An 18,986-nucleotide genomic window follows, 5' to 3' on the forward strand; every position below is an offset into this window, starting at 1 on the left:
CGCAGCATATGCTGCGCGCACACATGCAAATATGATAAGATAACGCGTACGCGCGGACTGCCAGGCATACAACGGTGGGCGCTAATAGCATCAGTGCCGCGCCTCTTTTTCTAAAGGGAGTTAAGAGTACTTCCACAATTAGCGGCTTCCATGTACGTGAAACGAGACGAGGGCCGTGTACACCTGACATTATGTCCGGAGGCCAGGAGGGGACCGGACACGCGAGGGAAAGATCCCGATCACCGGGGAGCGACGAGAGGCACCAGGGCCGCCTCGTATGCGCTCTGGAGATGGAGATGACCAAGCGCGCCTTGCACGCCAACTCCAAGGCGGATTGTGGGAACTACGACGGCTTGGTGCATAGAAACGGCGGGGACTCAGCGGAGGTGGCCGTGCCCGTGTCTCTCTCCGGCAAGAGGGCGACTCAAATGGAGGGAGACGACCTGTACAGGCTGCGCGACAGAAAGTTCTTGTTGGAGGACAAGAAGCGGCTGTGCGCGCTGGCTTTGGCCGCAGCTCTGCTCGGAATATTGCTCATGATCCTCCATACCGAGATGTGTCCTTTCGTCTACAAACCGGTACGTGCACCGACCTGCATTTTTATTTTTCTATTTCAACTGGCATGCGTTTACTAAAGATTACATTTTGGATAAAGCATCAAACAAAACTATTGCTTGAAAATGTAGGTAAGAACATATTATGGGGGGAAAAAAAACTATGACAATCTACTTTAAGTGCAGAGTGACGTAAAAAGGTACTCAATTAAAAAGTATATACGTTCAATTACGTACAAAAGCCCGTACTGTATATCTAATGATTTGTATTCCTATGAATGGTAGTTTATATATATACTTTTTACTCTTCTAATTTCTTGTCCCATTACGGCCCGGCGTTTCTTTCAAGTCAAGTCAAGTCAAGTCAAGTCAAGTCAAGTCAAGTCAAGTCAAGTTTATTTATATAGCCCTAAATCACAAGCAGTCTCAAAGGGCTTCACATAGACAAAACAAATTGACAATTATTCTCAAAGCATCCCCTGATCTTATTTCGACTTATGTGATGGCGCAAAGCCAAAGAAAAAGCTCAACAGAGTCCAGAGTAGTTTGAGAGGCTTCCCTCTTGTCTTGTTGACACTGGGAGGTGCCCACCACCTGCTACTGTTTATTGTTTTTGTCTTTTTCCTTTCACCTGTCCAGTTTGCTTCTTAGTTATGCAATATGGCTTTGTAATCCTTTTAATGCCGCAAGAGTTTTTCTGATATAGTCTCTTTGTAGGGATTTGTATTGTGTTAAGGTATTTATTTGAAAAGCAGCCAGCCAGGCAGAAGGACTGTGGCTAATCTAGAAATGCCTTCACGTGAAACGGACTTTATCTCATCGTTGGCTATGCCGGCAAAGCCAGATGCTCTTAAGAGATAATAACACAATGATATATGACCTACAGTAATCCTCCATTAACGTTAAAATATCAATACCAGCAAAAGAGTGGTGCAGTATGTGTTGGCTCTTTAGCTTTGCTGTAAAAACATTGAATCATGATTGAGCAAGCCGGAAGTAAAAAAAAAAAAAAAAAAAAAAAACGATCACCCACCCCGTGAGGTTAAAAATACTGAGAACTGATCGGATCGGTTTGTTTTGAAGAAATTGTGAATTTACTATGTGTTTGAGACTGGCCCAACCCATTGATAGTCAAAATTCATGTATAAATGACAGCCACTGAAATGCATTGAGAAATAACATAATCAACAATTAAACCCTAAAAATTCTGTCCTAAAATGCTGATGTGCATTCAAGATTTATTTTATCTTAATTTATTGTATTATTTTAATCTGACTGTCCATGATGAGAAAGCCTGGATTATTGGATTATTAACAATGACAGCACATAATTTCCCTAGACTGAATGAGATCGTGTTTGCTGGAATGTCTTAATGGATCCCTTTTCTATCTTCTTTGATCTGCAAATCACAACCAATCACTAATTTTGCATAACAATGCAAAACGTGCCGACCCGATCCAGCCGACCAGATCTGTGTAAATCGTAATGTTGAATCATGATGCATGTTTTTTTCAAATTACCGTACCCTTTGCACAAAACCACCCACTTTGCTGTCTGTCGTCATAACAACTTTCACAGCACAAACCCTGCCAAACCTACACAGAGTCTTTGAACTGCTCACTGATTAGCCGGTCCACTTCCAGACACACAAGCTCACGACATTAATATGCAGATCGCAGGGGATAACAAAGGCAGGCTTTCACAATCAACGGATGGAAAAAGTTCCCATGCACGAAGCAAAAACATTAGACCACCGGGAGTCATTGATAAATTGACCCACAAGTCATTGAAGTGAGGGCGGGAGGAGACAGTGTCAGGTGTTTTTCTTAAAACAGTTAAATATCCTCACAAAGCGGATTTGTTGAAAATATTTAAAAGGGGAAAAAAAAGACGGAAAATGCTGACGTCGTAATTCCGGCTAACGAATGTACAGTATAGTCTTTTAAAAGGTTTGCTTTGTCCCCCGCATGTCTGTATTCCTCATCTTTGAAAGCTATTAGTCATGCAGAATCTCCATGCTGGCCAAGTAATCCAGCATTGATTGCAGTCTAATTGGCTTTTGTTTTGAAAACCACTCCAGTGCATTAATGCTGCCGAGGGTAGTGAAAGTGGAGGGCCCATCAAATTTAATGGCAGCGTACAAAAGTTATATTTTAAGCCCGAGCCTGAATGGTTATGCACGAAAAGAGGCTATTTTGGGAGGATTTTTCCACATTTGGCCTCTTCTCCCTGCAGCTAGATTAACCTCAGAACTTTCCGCGTCATTTAGTGTATAATGTGAGTGTTTGCATGGTAGTCTGGAAGTCAATACAGGTTGGAGGCGGGGCTTCGCACTTGGCCTCTAAAGGCAGGTTTTGAGCTTGCTAGGCACTTTAGATTACCCAATTAATTATGACCTTTCTGATTTAATTTTTATTAGGGGACAGCACAGTGAAAGTGTTTCAAACGTTTGCCTCTGAATTAGGTTCAAGGTTTGAATCTCGGATTGCTTGGTTTCCCTCCACGTTCTAAAAACATCCGTTGATTGAATACTCTAACGTGTCAATGGGAGTGTAAAGCTTATTTGTATTTTTGCACCCCTCTGATTGGCCAGTCAAGGGCGTATCCAGCCACGCACGACTCTAACGATGACAAGTGCCCAAATAAAAGGATGTACAGCTCTTTTAACAGGATGAAGAAATGTTAAGTACGCCTGATTCTTCAGCCATCAGCCAACACAAATCAACAGTGCCTCTGCTGGTTGCAGTCAAGTACTGCATTCACTTGATTGGACATGTCATTTAAAATAAGACGCCCTTCGCTACTTGTTGCAAAAACAGATCCAATCCCTACAAATTACCATGATAATAATTTTACCTTATTAATAGGAGATATTGATGCGGACTCAATAATATTATAAGTGTACATACAAAAAAAATGATTATATTGAATTGTTACTTATTTCCTGTATGAATTAACCATACAATCCCCAAATCAGGTGCACGTGTCTTACTTTGGCTTCTATTTATTTATTACATTACTAACAAACCAGAGCAAAAGCTTTGCATTGGATTTTCATTACGTTTTCCTCACGCAATTTCCCAAGGGGAGACGGGCCAACCTGCTGCTGATGTCTCATCCAAGACTGTGAGAAACAATCTGTGCGAAGGTTAACCCAAAATTAAACTCCTCGGGCTTGCGATGAGTATTTCCAACAGGAAAACATTACAAAAACACTTTTAGAAAGCTGGCAGGAAACGTGCCGTTGAACTCTCTGTTATGGAATGTGGTGAAATGTTGAGCCTTTTTTGTGGGGTCTGCTAATTAGAACCCTGACGGAATACAGACACGGTGTGGACGCTAGTGCAGAAAAAAACGGGAGGAAAAACACGGGGGATGCCAGCAGGGGCGTCACATCATACCACCTACACGCTCAACTTTCCTCCATCTTGAATGTTTGTCATTAACTTTCGAAATGTAAGTCACATTTGTGTGCGTCAAAACTTCCACTGACCTTGCAATGGATGCTTTGAGACTTTTCAACAAAAGACCTTATGAGAAGAAGGTGCAGTAGAGTTCTTTAGGCATCAGTATAAATAAAAGTCAAATACAACTAATGATGTCAAATGCACGTAAAAATCTAATTTAAATTCCAGAATATTAGAATAGAGTGCCTTGTTGTCAGCCATGAGTGTGTGGACTTTGGTTACAATTCTCTATAAGGTGATTTAGTTATCTAATCTTTGTAATCGTAACATTCTAGACTTAATAATTGAATCACGAATCGACTAAATTTAAATCATTTACTTCCTCGCAATGTTTTTTTTTTTTTTTTATCTAGGGCACCGACATTGCCTTAATCATCAACTGTTCCATCAGCTTGTCCACTGGCTGTCTCCTCATCTTCATCATCGCTTTCCATTACAAGGACATCAGGGTGAGTTTGTCTGTTTCCAATAGTACTCTTTTGATTTGTGTGCTCATCATGATCCTGCCTCCCATTTTTTTTCTACAACATGCCAATAAATGTCCAAAACAATTTTCTTTGACGTCGAGAGCAAATGTTGGAGGTCTCACTCCACTGATGGTAGCCTCAACAGCAATTACTCAGCCTCTTTTGGATAAATTTATACATTTTAGAATAGAAGTCCTTGGTTGTCCACATAAGCATACACATTATTTTCGAATACAACGTGTTTCCAATCCACATAGCCGCTGTGTTTGAACTAAAGGGATTTGGCTGAGATTAAACACAATAAACACCCTCGCACAATTACAGCATACATGTCACTTGGGTCATAAAATGGGAGTTTGCGCCCTAGTGGGAGTGAACACAGCTGACCTGATCCCCGGCCAATCGAAGCGATTCCTCTCAGTCTCTTAAATATTTTATTTAAATGTGTTGATTTTAGACGACTACTACAGATGCTACCGCTATATTTGTATTTGGTAATTTCTGTAATTATCACATGATATTAAGACAAATGGTATTCAGAGGTGCATTAAAAACGCAGGGATTAAATGTATAGCCCGCTACTGCTTCTCTAGTTGCTGTTGCACTCTTACCTGAAGTGCTTTTAAATGCAGTTAGACGCTGTGTGCGATACAAGGAGGGGTCCGCGCATGCTGGGAAGAGATAAGGAGAAGCTAACACACGCATAGTGTTTACTTCTTGTCATGTTTTGCTAGTCTTTTATTGTTAGCAATCTCATCACATCTAGTACATTAACGTTCGTTTTAGATTAGTGTAAGCGGCGAACATTAACTACATTTATGGGGATTATTATATAAAATATATTGCTGTGTTGCGTTTTGTTTTTATTGTCAAATTTTTGCAAAAATTGTGTCCTGAAATATTGATTTTTTTTAAAATATATAATTTTTTTTCAACCTTTTGTCACTGTATTTGTCATGACACATTTTTGCATTAAATCTCACCAGTCCTTACTGAATTTAATTCTCTACATTGCCTTCATTTTTAAAATGATTCCAGTTTATAAATGTATGAAAATATAATAAATTCACAATATCTTCCAGCTCTTCATTATCGATCAAAACCAGGTGGACTGGCGCATTGCCATGACCAGCCACAGGATTTTCCTGATCACGCTCGAGTTATTAGCCTGTGCCATCCATCCCGTCGGCACATACTGGGAGATGGGCCTCCACGGCAACTCGTCTTTCTCACCTCCACTGTGCGACTCCAACCATCACAATACGACCCTCGCCGATTTGGAGCTGCTGCTGTCGGTGCTGATGTTCCTGCGCCTGTACCTGGTGCACCGGGCCGTCCTGTTGCACAGCAAAGTGTTGCTGAGCGCCTCCTACAGGAGCATCGGCTCACTCAACAATATCAACTTTACCTTCCGCTTCGTACTCAAGGTGCTGATGAACAAGTATCCGGCTCGCACCCTGCTGGTTTTTATTCTCTTCTTCTGGCTCACAGCGTCCTGGATGCTTACTCTGTGTGAGAGGTAAAAAAAAAAAACACTTATATCCTAATCAATACTCATGGACTGATCTGATTTTGCTAAATCACATACCGCAACAGAGGAAATGATGGAATACAAAGACTGGTTCAATTTTCATGACGAATAATCAATAATCTGGGTTATATTCCTTTTTATTTGTCTCGCTTTATTAGCAAGACACTGCTGGACATTATCTGCATTTTTTTTCATAGATGAAATAGCATTGATGCCTCATTTTTAGTCATTGCTCATTTTTAGTGTAATTGTGTGGGAATAAATATAAGCAACAAAATGCTAATTTATGGTGGGCTTTAATTTAAAAAAAAAGAAAATGAAGAGGTTTCTCAATGTTGATTCCATTCCACTGCAGGCAGACTGCAGGTTCAACAGATCACATGGAAACGGCCTTGTGGCTCATCGCCATCACCTTCCTGACGGTGGGCTACGGTGACGTAGCGCCCAACACACGCTGTGGCAAGTCGGTGTGTCTCTTCACCGGAGTCATGGTAACTCTCTCCGCTTTCGTTCACTGCACGTGTTGTGGCCTCAGGGATGCTTTATCTCGCTCTGAGCGAGGCTTCTTTTTTTTTTTTTCTTTAAGCGGACACCAAGTTGATAAGGGAAAAACCATACAAGGTGTTCCGCTGCTGTTCTGTTTCCTGAGACTGCATCATGTGCAAAAATGTTTATCTCTCCTGCCTTGCTTGCTTTTTCTGTTCAGAAAGCAGTCCGTGTTGTGACAGACAGGTGTTAAAAAAGGGAGCGCGTGTGAGAGTATAACAAGTGACGAGTGACAATGTGTGAGAGCAGATTAGTGTCTCTCCCAATGTGGGAAGGAAAATGGAAAACCATTTCTATTTCCCCATCAGCTTTTTATAAGCACCCTTTATAAGGCAAAACTTTCCATCCTATCCATTTTTAGGGTTGTTTTATTGCTTTTGGCAGCACTACAACGAGGGTGTGCCAACCTGTGCCCACCACTCGGGAAGATAAATGTCCATTTCCCAACGGACGTTTTGGGTGGGAGCTAGCCGCCAGAGCGCTATGCGCACCTGAAAGATGCATCACCTCGGATTTTTTCAAACAGCAACATGAGGTTTTTATGTCAGTGGCGAAAAAGGTGGAGCAAAGAACAGGAAGTGCTCAAAAATGAAAATAAAACAAGAGCAAACCAGCCGGGCATGTGGAATCAAAAAGACGAAATTCAGATAAGCCGCAAAACATGACAAACACAAAAACATTCTTTGGGGCTTTTCTATGTACACTATGTGGACAAAAGAATCGAGACTCATTGTTCAAACAAAAAATAAAACCGGACTTGCGACACGTTTGATACAGAGCCTAAATTTTAGAACGTTACAGGAAGTTGCAGTACTTGGGGAAAACCCACACAAGTACGTGGCGAAGATGAAAACCCCGCACAGAATGGACAAAGCCGAGATTCAAAAACGGAGTGTGAGCCTGTTGTCGCTGTGTATGGTCCTTCCTCGCACTGCTGGTGCTCTGGACCACGTTACAAGAAAACATTGCTAAACAATAAACAGCAGTCAATAGCAACAGTGGAATAAACTGTTTGGCATGGACAGTAAAATTTTGGCACATACTTGGTTATGCTGTTCCTCACACAATTGGGGCATCATTTTAAATCGAAAACAAAACAGCTTTCCGATTTTTATTGCTAAGGACCTTATTTAAAATACAGTGAACTATTCGCGAGGGATTGGGACGGAACCCTACCGTGACAAGTGAAAATCCATGAGTAACAATGCGTTATAATTGCCTATGGATGCCACAAGATGGCAGCAAAGGACTACTTTTGTCGAAATGAATCTCTTCATCTCACATCAACATAGTTCTTTAGCATCAAGATGCCATCTCATAGGGTCAAAGAAATATTGACTTAGCACAAAAAGACCCCACCCCCTAAAAAAAAATCCACAAATAGATAATCTTGTTTCACTGTCACATGACTTTTGTCCAAATAGTGTATGTCAATCAAATTCAATGCTCTCTTACCTTTTCCTTTGTCCCTCTCTTTCTGATGCAAGCTGAAGAGAAAAAAAAAAAAAAAAGGTAACATGTGCTTTTGTTATTATTTGTGGTGGAGACGGAATTTCCAGCAGTGTTTTCAGTGTGTGTTTTCTGTGATGTGTGTGTTTGTGTTACAGTGTGTGTATTTTTGTTTTGGGATCCATCTTAATCATTCTGTCGTCCGCTGCCCGGCAAAAGCAGCCAACTATTCTCAGAGGAAACCAGAACTATTATAGCTGTGCCACACAGCCTTGTGTTTAACTTTTGAACCCTAGCTTATGCGTCAATACAATTTTGATTTAATGGACAAAACTAAAAGTATTAAGAGCGACATTGACCTATTTTATTTTTCCGCCAAAAGGAATATATCGCCAGGGTCTAAATATTTGTTGGTGGTACAAGCAGAAAGTTGATTACATTTTGTGTGCATGATGGACAGTTTTTGTGTGTTTGTGTGGCTTTTCAGGGTGTAGCCTGTACCGCCATGCTGGTCGCCGTGGTAACCAAGAAGCTGGCGTTGAATAAAGGAGAGAAGCATGTGCACTTTTTCATGCTGGACATCCAGATCTCAAAAGGGGTAAGAGCTAGAAAAACACATTTGTAATGCACCTGGCATTCATTTACTTATACATAACACATTTTGATATTTCCAAAACGCCATTAGTCAAAATTGCTTTTTAATAAGCTAAGGGAAAATTGTGCAAGTGGAGTTGTTATAGTCTTGTGTGAGGCTGAGCTATAAAAGATTGTAAATGTGCTTCTATATTTATTTGTAATAGTTTGTGTGTGAGTCAATGTATTTTATAGTTATTTACTCGAATTCCTGAGTATGTAAAAGGTTTCAGTGGTTGAATTAATTTCTGAGAAAAGCATCAAACTTGGGTATAAAATAAGGAAATGAGTCAGAAATTTCACTTCATGACGCTGGATGCCCGGGGAGAAAAAATGTCAAATGTATTTATCAAGCACTGTGCACTGTAAATAGTTTTTATTATTTCTTGTAATAATATATATTCAGATTTACATAACAGTATTTCCAAATTAGTTATTTTTGATTGATCGCTCACCTCAACGCTTTGGTCAGCATGGTGGAAGAAGGGCAAACTTGACCAATTTCCACGTGTCATGTTCATGTTTTGGTTTGTAGGCCTTTTCATATTTATTTTTAACCCGGCCAACCTTTTTACAGCCTTCTCAAGGCGTCAAACAGAGGAAATCATCTTTAGTCCGGAAAGGAACTTGTGTCAGTTCAGGACGGTGGCAGTGATTGGCAGGAAATGGTATGCATGTGTGTGTGCTTGTGTGTGTGTATATAATTGCAGCCCTCAAATGGTGGGGACCAACAAATGCATTCTGCAGAGGCTTCTGTTGTTCACATAATGACAACATATTATAAATTCACATACTGTGAATTAAATTTAGTTAAAGCTACGAGTTATCACTTTTTCAGTAATTCCTGGTTTATCTTGAGTGTTATAATTCTGACCACTCAGATTAGCAAAGTAGCAAGCATATTAGTTTTATGATTTGTGTACTTTATATTTTAAAGCTTTATCTGTTATACCAACAAGATGTGAATACGAAGTGCAGGTATTATTTTGTCCACTTAGGAGCTGCCTTGTTAAGTGACATGAGAATGAGTGAATGAGCGTTTGGCTGTTAATTAGCTAAACTATGTCATGTGGGAATATGTGCTGGTGTTTATTTTACTCTCTTCAGATGTCAAATGGCTCCATATGGTGAATAATTCAAGTAACCCCCTCCCAACCATTCCAGATCAGCCTTGCAATAAGTGAAATCTGAGTTATAAAAATAACCTTGCATGTTTTTATAGCATTCATACGCTTAGGTTTCTCTAAATATACATTGAAACATATAATTTATTGAGTGAGAGGAATAGAAAAATATTGGACAGTGCAGTCAGTGTAACATCGCAATGATCCTTCTGTTTTTACAGTTCAGTAAATAAAAAATAAAACAAATAACTCATCCTATATACATCAATAATCATGCGCATGGAATAGAAATAAATTATAAAGCTAAGATACGGGATGACTTTAGGGTTATAACTCTTCTTCGTTCAAATTTTTCATCTCAGAGTAAATTATGTATTACCATCTAGCGGCCATGAATAGAATTACACCTAGAATAGATGCAATTTAGAAATGCAATGAGGCTACAAAGAAATATACAAAATAATGGAACCGCAAAGTTGGAACCACCATACTAGAGGTTTTACTGGATTTCAAAATCCCGTGATATAATAAATAATCCACAGCAATTAATTCGATTAAGAAATATAAAGCTTTGTGATGCAAGGAAGCCGCAAAACGTGAGACACGAGATAATGGCGAAGGAAACACAACTGTGTCTTGCGAGAGGTGTTACGCAGGACTGAACAGGATTTATTCAGTATTTGCTTAAAATTCTGAAAAAGGGAGGCGTCTAATAAAGCGTTACAAAGAAATACTGTCCGAAAGCTTGTTAGGCCTCATTGAAATGATTTCTTTGGTAAATTGTGACTCATACGCGGTGTTCCTAGCAAACTGGTGCCCAGTGGTGCTGTGTGCACTGTTTTGGAGGATACAACCATTTCCTCCCTTCCAGTGTGGCTGCATCCTGTCACAAGGTGCATCTTTACACATTGCTCACTGATTGTTTTGGTCCTTGTGTGTGTGCGTGCATCCTTCGAGTCCAGATTTACACTGATGGGAACAAGGGAAGACACCTGGATGCGGACACTGACAAGAATCTATTAATAACTCTCGCATGGGGCCGGCGTGACATCATCACAGGGCAGTCATGATTGGGCAGGAAGACAAAAGCACACATGAATAGGTTCAAAGACAAAAGCTGCAAAATGCGATGCAAGAGGTGGCAACGTTGCGTAAGGAGAAGCAGGGGCAACAGGTTTGTTTTGGTTTCAGCAGATTGCGCTATTTTTATTTGGTTCCTGCACTCAGGGAACCCCAGCAAATTTGTTCTGTGTTGGTGGATTCAAATAGCAGGTATATATATATAAATATTATTTCAATTTGAATCGATCCACCAATATTTAGTGAAAAACTTGGCCGGTTTTTGCTGAGACCAAAGCAATAAAGTTCGCTTAGCTTTTTATCGTGTGGTATCTTGGTGCCAATGAACTTTGTTAAAGAAAGTTGAGGAGCTTGATTTAGACTAAAGTAGTGCTTTGGTCCCACCTTGTGGCATCTGTAGGCATTTAAAAACGTTTTCAGCACTGTAATTTTACATGTATAAAACGTTTTATATTCTTGCACACTTAAAATAAATGTTGACTATTTAAAGCACACTTAAATGTATTGGAGTTTGTACGGTTTTGCTTGCAAAGAATTTCGGGTGACTCCGCAACTAACTGTTTATTGGTCACTCCTAGTTTACTATAAAACTGACACATAAAATGAGAATTGTATACAACATATTAAAGACCACAATGTTTAAATAGAATTAGAATTTTCACATTGTATGCTAATATTAGCCTGAAGCTAACGTGTAATGCGAACAGATATTAGCATACATGTTACAATAATTAGAAATCTTCAAACATCTGCTACTTTGGCACAAACTGAGCTTCAACAAATTGACTTCTGCTTCCAACTAAAGCAGATGGTCAAAACAGGACCAACATTGGTCACCTAGCCTTTACTCGAGTCTCAAAAAATCTTTGATAATCTTTGATAATCGATTCCATCTTTTCTCTACACTTGTTGAGCAGATCCGCCACGCTGCTGCAAACGTGCTGCGCGAGTGCTGGTTGCTGCACCGAGCTAACTTGACCAAAAGAACTCGAGGAGAACACCGACGCCACCAGCGATGTCTTCTGGAGGCCATCAGAGTGTATGTTACGACAGCTACAGGCAGGATGCGTAACCTGTGCACTTGTACTTCACATAAATGACTTTGACTATTTCACTGTAAGTCGTGTAGAAACTCAACTCTACGGTTCTTAAATGTAAACACAAGGAATTATACTTTTGACACAAAATATGCAAAAATAAAAAGACATTGAAAGATTCCAACTTTTCTCTGCAGGTTTCGTCACTTACGGCTCAAACAGAGAAAATTGCGCGATTACGTCAGTGAGATGGTGGACCTCCCAAAGGTAAACGATAGATATTTTATTAATTTCATTGCTAGACTTGACCAAATGGAAAAAATGACGGCAGAATTTTCCCAAAACAATGAGTATGTTTAGGTCTGTCAGTGGGTGTTCAGAGTAATTAAAATATTTATTGAAAACGTCAGTTGGGAATCCGGCCATTGAAGAAGAAAGCTTTCCATGAGGAACAAAGTTTTCCGACAAGAAGCGCCGATATGACTGATTAGTTTTTTGGGGGAAAAAAACAGCCTTGTTTCCTTGCAGGTGCACACACTTATTGCTTCGTTTTCACAACAAATTTTTAGTTAGCGGAACATGTACGTCATTCTTCCTGCAGCAGGAATCGTGAAAGATTTTGGACAAAAGTAAGACATTCTTAGGTTACTTAGGTTTATTCATACGAGTTTTGTTTTTTGGCTGTAAAGTTTGTACAGACTAACCAATCAGCAGATGTAAAAAATGCTAACATCGAGGGCTAGCTCACACTTGCGTTCAACACGAGAGGTTTTTTTTTAGACATTTTATGGGATTTAAACCTTTTGACCAGATGCAGATGATCATGTGCGACCTCAGCGCCAATTGGAATAATTCGTATCGGGAACTGGAGCAGCGTATCCTGTCCATGGAGCAGAAACTCGAAGAGTTGAGTCGCTGCTTCCAAGAAACCTCAAAGCTTCTGTCTCAGGTCCTACGTCACCGCAACCAGGAGATCAGGTAAACAAAGCTCACAACAGTCGCAGCTGATGCTGTGCAGATCAGCAATGTGGCACAAGACGGCCGAGAAGGGGGCATCGTGTCGAGCCGTGCGTTTGGTATCGAGGATTACCTCACCTCATTATAGCACTCTCATGTTGAAATTATCGATACTATACAAAAACGTATATAAGCAGCATGATATAGTCACGAAGACACAAATGAAGACTTTCATAACTACGGAGTCACTCACTTTGTCATTTTTCGATAAAGAAATGTTACGTTGTTGTTGACGCGTCATTTATGTTCCGATAGCTGTAGCTTAAAAGTGTTAGCATTAAGCTAATGGAAGGCATATTTGTATGGATTTTTTTATAGACACATTTCTCTTTGTTCTGTATGACGGTAAACTTCAACTGGGTTTGGCATTGAACAGTTTTATGCCTCTATTTAGGAAATTTTTGTGTGTCATGATGTGACCAGATGTTTCCTTTCCAGGTGACACGACCACCGTCCACATTTCAGAAACGAACTTTTTGTCCGACAATGCCGACAAGAGGAAGAAATGATCATCTCCACCTGTGCAGAGCTACTTCTACATGCTTCAACCGTTTTGGAGGAGCGGCGCAAGCACCTCAGAGGTCATCTTCAGGCCCAGTTTCGGGCATTCTTCACCAATCATGACTACGGAAGAACTCATTCAGAGCTTTCCAATCTACACTGTCAAGCTTCTAGACTTGCTCTGTATTATTATTAGAATACACCATTATTTAAAGGCTTTTTTTTATTGGACTCATCCGTGCCTTATTTATTTTAAACTAATTGGTGTTCGTCTTCACTTTTATGAAAGCTTTGCAGAAGTCAAAATGAAGTGTTGCATTCAAAGACAAGTTTATTTTAAATCGTTTAACATCTTAGCATGTTCATCTCAAATGTAAGACGGTCACGATGGGATGAAGCCCTAGTTTGTGTGAGGAATTGACAACGGGGTACAAGATGGACGAAGAGCTCCCTCTAGCGGACATTAAGTAGATTGCGTACAGCAGTGATTACGTCGCCATTGAGTTCATTCAAAAAATCCTAAATCATCAAAACACAGTTGAGAAATTGAACCACACAATATTTGACATACAGTGAACCCCTGAACATTTGCAATCAACATTCTCAAATTTGCAAATTTCTTTGGAATCTACCTTGCTATTTGCTGAGAACTTTGGCTATTTAATGTTTTTGTGCATTAAGGGAAACTGTTTTATTAGCCACATTTGAGATGTCCTGTTATGTTGGCCGATGTTGAATGCATCTTGTGAGCTGTCAAAAGTGAAACTGAAAGCTTTTCTTTTTCCTCTCATAATGCAGTGACTAATGGCCAGCTTAGTTTGCCATGACAATTTGTCCATATTAATGCTACCACGTTGTGGCATCTCTCTTCCATTATAGAAAAATAAAGAAAAATTGCAGGGGGAGGAATTAGTCGCAGACTTTCTCTATTCATGGCAAAGAAGAGTTTTTTTCTTTCCCCCTGCTCTAATAACGGAGGTTCACTGTACATCTTCCATTCAAACAATCAATCCAAAACCAAATATCTCATTGGAAGACAAGTACTTTGCAAATCTCACACAACTGGACAAAGGGAGGATAAACTGGAGACTTTTTTTCATGTATTCCTGAAATAAGTGACATTTCTTGTACTCTGCTGTTTTCAAAATAAATTGAAATTTGCACGTCATTAAATCTGCCTGGGACATTTTGGAATTGAAAGTTGTCATGTGCGGGATGAGCTTCATCACTAATACGTTACAAAAAATTGTGACAAGTTTATTTCACTTGTCCCAATTTTTTGTGTAAGACGTCCTGATTGTCATTTACAAATTCCTGCTTTTCACATCGTTTTTCATTTGATGCCATATGTAGGCAGATGCTCTATAAAAGAAATGTCCACAGATGCATGCAAGGGGCATATTGCACTTTGGCTGGCATTTTTTGGTTTTCCACGTATTTCCTCTCAGGTGCTCGGCTAAGAGTCTCGCTCCGGTGAATGTGTTTCCGCAGTTGACGCAGATGTAACTTTCGGCCTCGGCGTGCTGCACCCGGTGGCGCAGGAGGTGCAGACGGTGCTTGAAGGCCCGGCCGCACTGGCACCGGTGCGAGCGGCTGCCCCGGTGGAGGTAGCGGTGGCTAACGGCAAGGTAGGGCTGCCGTAAAACGGTGCCGCACTGTCGGCAGGTGCGCTGCGCTCTTGTGTTTGTTCGCTTTGTCAAGACCTGCCTTTGATTCTTCAACAAGGCCACGATGGTGGGTAGTGGAGCTGAGCATGCTAAATCAGGGCGCTTTGTCCCCAACTCCTCCGAATAACAATACGTATGGTCTGAAAGGGGATGTTCATTCAAGACCTGCTCAGTCTTGATGACAGGCTTGGGCGTAATCTCTGTGGCCACATTAGCCCAAAACCCATCGTCCTGCTCGGTCTTCATGACAGTCTTGGGCGTAATCTCTGCGGCCACATTAGCCAAAAACCCATCGTCCTGCTCAGTCTCGATGACAGTCTTGGGCGTAATCTCTGCGGCCACATTAGCCAAAAACATATCGTCCTGCTCGGTCTTGATGACAGTCTTGGGCGTAATCTCTGCGGCCACATTAGCCAAAAACATATCGTCCTGCTCGGTCTTGATGACAGTCTTGGGCGTAATCTCTGCGGCCGCATTAGCCAAAAACCTATCGTCCTGCTCGGTCTTGATGACAGGCTTGGGCGTAATCTCTGCGGCCACATTAGCCAAAAACCTATCGTCCTGCTCGGTCTTGATGACAGGCTTGGGCGTGATCTCTGCAGCCACATTAGCCAAAAACCTATCGTCCTGCTCGGTCTTGATGACAGGCTTGGGCGTGATCTCTGCAGCCACATTAGCCAAAAACCCATCCTCCTGCTCGGTCTTGATGACAGGCTTGGGCGTAATCTTTGCGGCCGCATTAGCCGAAAACCAATCGTCCTGCTCGGTCTTGATGACAGGCTTGGGAGTAATCTTTACAACCGCGTTAGCCGACAATCCATCGTCCTGCTCGGTCTTGATGACAGGATTGGGTGTAATCTTTGCGGCCGCATTAGCCGACAACCCATCGTCCTCCTCGGTCTTGATGACAGGATTGGGCGGAATCTTTGCGGCCGCATTAGCCGACAACCCATCGTCCTGCTCGGTCTTGATGAACGGATTGGGCGGAATCTTTGCGGCCGCATTAACCGAGAACTCATTGTCCTGCTCGGTCTTGATGACAGACTTGGGAATTAACTTTGTGGCCACATTAGCCGGCAATTTATTGTGAGTCAAGCCCGACGGTTTGTTGATGATGCACAACTTAGTGCTGACCACTGACGTGTGAACTCGGGTGACGTGGGCCAAAAAGAACTTTTCATTGAGAAAAAACGACTTGCATATGGTGCACGTTTTGGGCATTGAGTCGGGGCAGAAGGAAACCACCCTCAGACGGGCTTTGTTGGAAGGCTGGTGCTGATGCTGCGAGACCCACTTATTGAACACCTGACCGCAAACTTCACAGGAGTATAAGACGATGCGGTGCTCCTTGAGAGCCTCCTGACTGGGAAAGAAAGCCATGCAACAAGAGCACTGAAATAATCTCCCCGGGTAGCCAGTGCAGTAGCGCAGATGTAGCTTGATGGAACTGAAGGGGCCTCGGCCACAGTCTTTGCAGATGCCGTTTGTGTTAGCAGGGAGTGTAAGGTTGCCACGACTGGCAATATGTGCAAAATTAGCGGGATTCATCGTGCTTGAGTTTGATTCCTCATCTGATTCTGTGTCACTGAGATCAAGTTGAGCCGCTTTGGCGTCAAACTCACTATCTTCATCAGAAGAACCCTTTGTTGACTCATCCGTGCTCACGTCATCAGAGTCAAGCGGTCTTCTCAGTTCATAGTCCACGCTGTTTCCAGATGTCCCCGGGCTCGGGCTCAACCGCAGCTCCACGTCCGACGCGAGGTCACTACGTTCGTCCGCTGAGCTCAAGCACTGCTCCTCATGCTTGTTAAGCTCCCACACATTACTAAAAGACTGAGAGCAATTCCAGCACACTGTCGGACTGTCTACATTGTCCAAGTGTGAAGAAAGCGCCGACATGCGTTGGAAGGTGGTGTTGCAGATGTGGCAAGTGGCAATGATGTTGTGGCTGGTGTGGTGGGACATCAATTTTGTGGAAACATTTACCGCATTTCACTGGTCACTGACCGGACTGCCATTGCGCTTGTTCGACCTCATCACTTTTATCGCTGCTCAGGTCTTCAGACGAAAGCAACCCAGGGATAATCTGAAAGCAGAGCATTGCATTAAACGTTTTTCAACGGTCATGAAAAAGACTATGTGTCGGAATTAATTAAAGAAAGAAAAGTAAAACGGTTATGGCTCGTTTGATAACGAGTCTTAACATTGATGACAAGATTACAGCGAAAAGCACATCTCTTTGCCAGTAAATAGACGAAGCCAAGCACAATTGCCTTGGTATTCTTACAAAAAACGACAATCATATGATTAAACGTGACATTCTAATTTGTAAGATAGTGAGGTATAAACAAATGATATATAACCGTACCGCAGACATGGTTCGAATGATTCCATAACGATTGTAAATAACTCAACTCACAGCTAGCTAAATAACCTGTACGGTCTGGGAATCTATGTAGGATTATGGCCGAGACGAGCAATTGGCAAATGTTCGTGCTTCTATAACGCTAACATATATAACAATATAAAAGAAAGACAAAATCCTTACGTCGCTTTATTTGAAGACAGCGATAAACGAATGATGAGAAACTTCAAAGCGGAAGAATAACGCGGTCTATTTCCGTTCCCAGAATGCACCGTGTTGGTACAATATCAGAAATCAACGAAGCTTTTAAAGCGTGTAAAATTAAGCAAAACGAATTAAATGATTAAAAGATTAAAGAGAATATATATAATGTCTCGTTTAATTCAAACACTGCCGTTAAATTGTTAATTTGCGTCGGAACTATCGATGTTCTGATATGTTTCTTAACATCAACATTTATTAGACACGTGTGCGTTTGATGTGTCAAACTAGAGCGTACCAAGCGGGCGGAGATTCTTTGTGAAAGATAATCGGGGACACTTTCGTTCCCAACGGTTAACATTGGTTTAATCTCAAACTCACCAATAGCACGTTAGCGTAGTTTGTTTTTATTGACTGGCGCGTATTTTTTTGTTTTACAGAATATCTCCCCATCAACTTCAATGTATTAGGAGCAACGATTTTTTAATATTGTGATCGCATTTTAGGCAAGCAGAATGTCTTGATCTCTCTTCAGGCTAAATCAAGTGGCGCTAGCTAGCCCTGTGGAAAATTGGATATTACAACAACTGTCAATGTTATAAGTGATTAGCAATAAGTGTGTGGCAAACATGTCAGAATCAGGCCACAGTCAACCTGGTATGTATGGAGCAGGACGTCGGAGAAGACGACGTCGTGGTGATCGGGACATTGGACCGGCATGTCAGAACCTATCCGGTCCCAGTCGGGATCGCGATTACCAACCACGAGAACGAAGGGTAACGCTTAAGAGTAACGTCGATTATTCTGGCTTTCACCTTCACTGCTGTAACATGTGATTGTCTTTTTGTTTTTCCAGGACGGAAGTGAGGAACCCCCAGCTCCTCTAATTCAGAAGACCCCCATCATTCTAGCGAAGCCCCCTGGGGAGAGGGTATTCTAGTTATTCCTAAATCTTTATCACAAATACATTACTCTATAGTATCAGTGATGCCCTGATTGTAAAATAACCAAATGAAAGACAACAAGTACTGCAGTAACTTATCCGTATGCAGAATTTACTAGTCCAAAATCCAACATGGTCTTTGTGTATTGCTGTAGGCCAAGCCGTTACAAAATACGTCTGTGAGCGGCGCTCCAGTCCTTGATAAGCCAATCATGCTCATGAAGGCTCGGGATGACACAGTGAAGCCGCCAACTCCTCCAGAAGCAACAACCCAGCCTTCCGGTCCCGGGCCCTCGAAAGTGGAGAGGGAAGGCCAAAGACCCACCCAGCCCGTCTACCAGATTCAAAACCGAGGAATGAGTGCATCGGCAAGCAGCGCTGTGGACCGTAAGTTATCAATCAGT

The 18,986-nt window shown here is 41.6% G+C and overlaps 3 protein-coding genes across 5 annotated transcripts in view; 2 read left to right on the forward strand and 1 right to left on the reverse strand.

Annotated features, from left to right (window-relative positions):
- On the forward strand, positions 1 to 14,315 carry kcnn4 (potassium intermediate/small conductance calcium-activated channel, subfamily N, member 4). The gene is made up of 9 exons (XM_049731275.2): positions 1 to 578; positions 4,375 to 4,470; positions 5,571 to 6,007; positions 6,375 to 6,510; positions 8,502 to 8,612; positions 11,769 to 11,890; positions 12,086 to 12,155; positions 12,700 to 12,866; positions 13,344 to 14,315. The coding sequence occupies exons 1-9, from the start codon at positions 192 to 194 to the stop codon at positions 13,345 to 13,347; spliced, it is 1,530 nt and encodes a 509-aa protein (XP_049587232.1). The 5' UTR covers positions 1 to 191; the 3' UTR covers positions 13,348 to 14,315.
- Positions 13,720 to 18,986, reverse strand: part of si:dkey-79d12.4 (uncharacterized) — a 15,387-nt gene continuing 10,120 nt past the window's right edge. The window contains exons 1-2 of one of the 3 annotated variants that reach the window (XM_049731227.2): positions 17,622 to 17,818; positions 13,720 to 17,159 (exon numbers count right to left, since the gene is read on the reverse strand). In XM_049731227.2, coding sequence (XP_049587184.1) covers positions 14,711 to 17,038 — 2,328 coding nt within the window. In that variant the 5' untranslated portion in view covers positions 17,039 to 17,159; positions 17,622 to 17,818 and the 3' untranslated portion in view covers positions 13,720 to 14,710. Of the gene's footprint in view, positions 17,160 to 17,441; positions 17,576 to 17,621; positions 17,819 to 18,986 lie in introns of those variants that run through there. The other 2 variants (XM_049731229.2, XM_049731228.2) reach the window with 2 other exon arrangements.
- smg9 (SMG9 nonsense mediated mRNA decay factor) overlaps positions 17,939 to 18,986 on the forward strand; it is a 4,310-nt gene continuing 3,262 nt past the window's right edge. Inside the window, exons 1-3 of the mRNA XM_049731277.2 lie at positions 17,939 to 18,415; positions 18,496 to 18,570; positions 18,738 to 18,969. Of these exons, the coding sequence (XP_049587234.1) occupies positions 18,269 to 18,415; positions 18,496 to 18,570; positions 18,738 to 18,969 (454 nt within the window). The 5' untranslated portion in view covers positions 17,939 to 18,268. The remainder of the gene's footprint in view (positions 18,416 to 18,495; positions 18,571 to 18,737; positions 18,970 to 18,986) is intronic.

Source organism: Syngnathus scovelli, chromosome 9 (assembly GCF_024217435.2).
Source record: "Syngnathus scovelli strain Florida chromosome 9, RoL_Ssco_1.2, whole genome shotgun sequence".
Classification (NCBI taxonomy): Eukaryota; Metazoa; Chordata; class Actinopteri; order Syngnathiformes; family Syngnathidae; genus Syngnathus; species Syngnathus scovelli.

Excerpts from the sequence above, each read along its gene's own strand:
- kcnn4 (XM_049731275.2), top strand. The coding sequence starts at position 192 with ATGTCCGGAGGCCAGGAGGGGACCGGACACGCGAGGGAAAGATCCCGA. Across the intron at positions 4,471-5,570 it reads TCCATTACAAGGACATCAGG|CTCTTCATTATCGATCAAAA; the intron begins GTGAGTTTGTCT and ends AATATCTTCCAG. Across the intron at positions 12,156-12,699 it reads AGATGGTGGACCTCCCAAAG|ATGCAGATGATCATGTGCGA; the intron begins GTAAACGATAGA and ends CCTTTTGACCAG.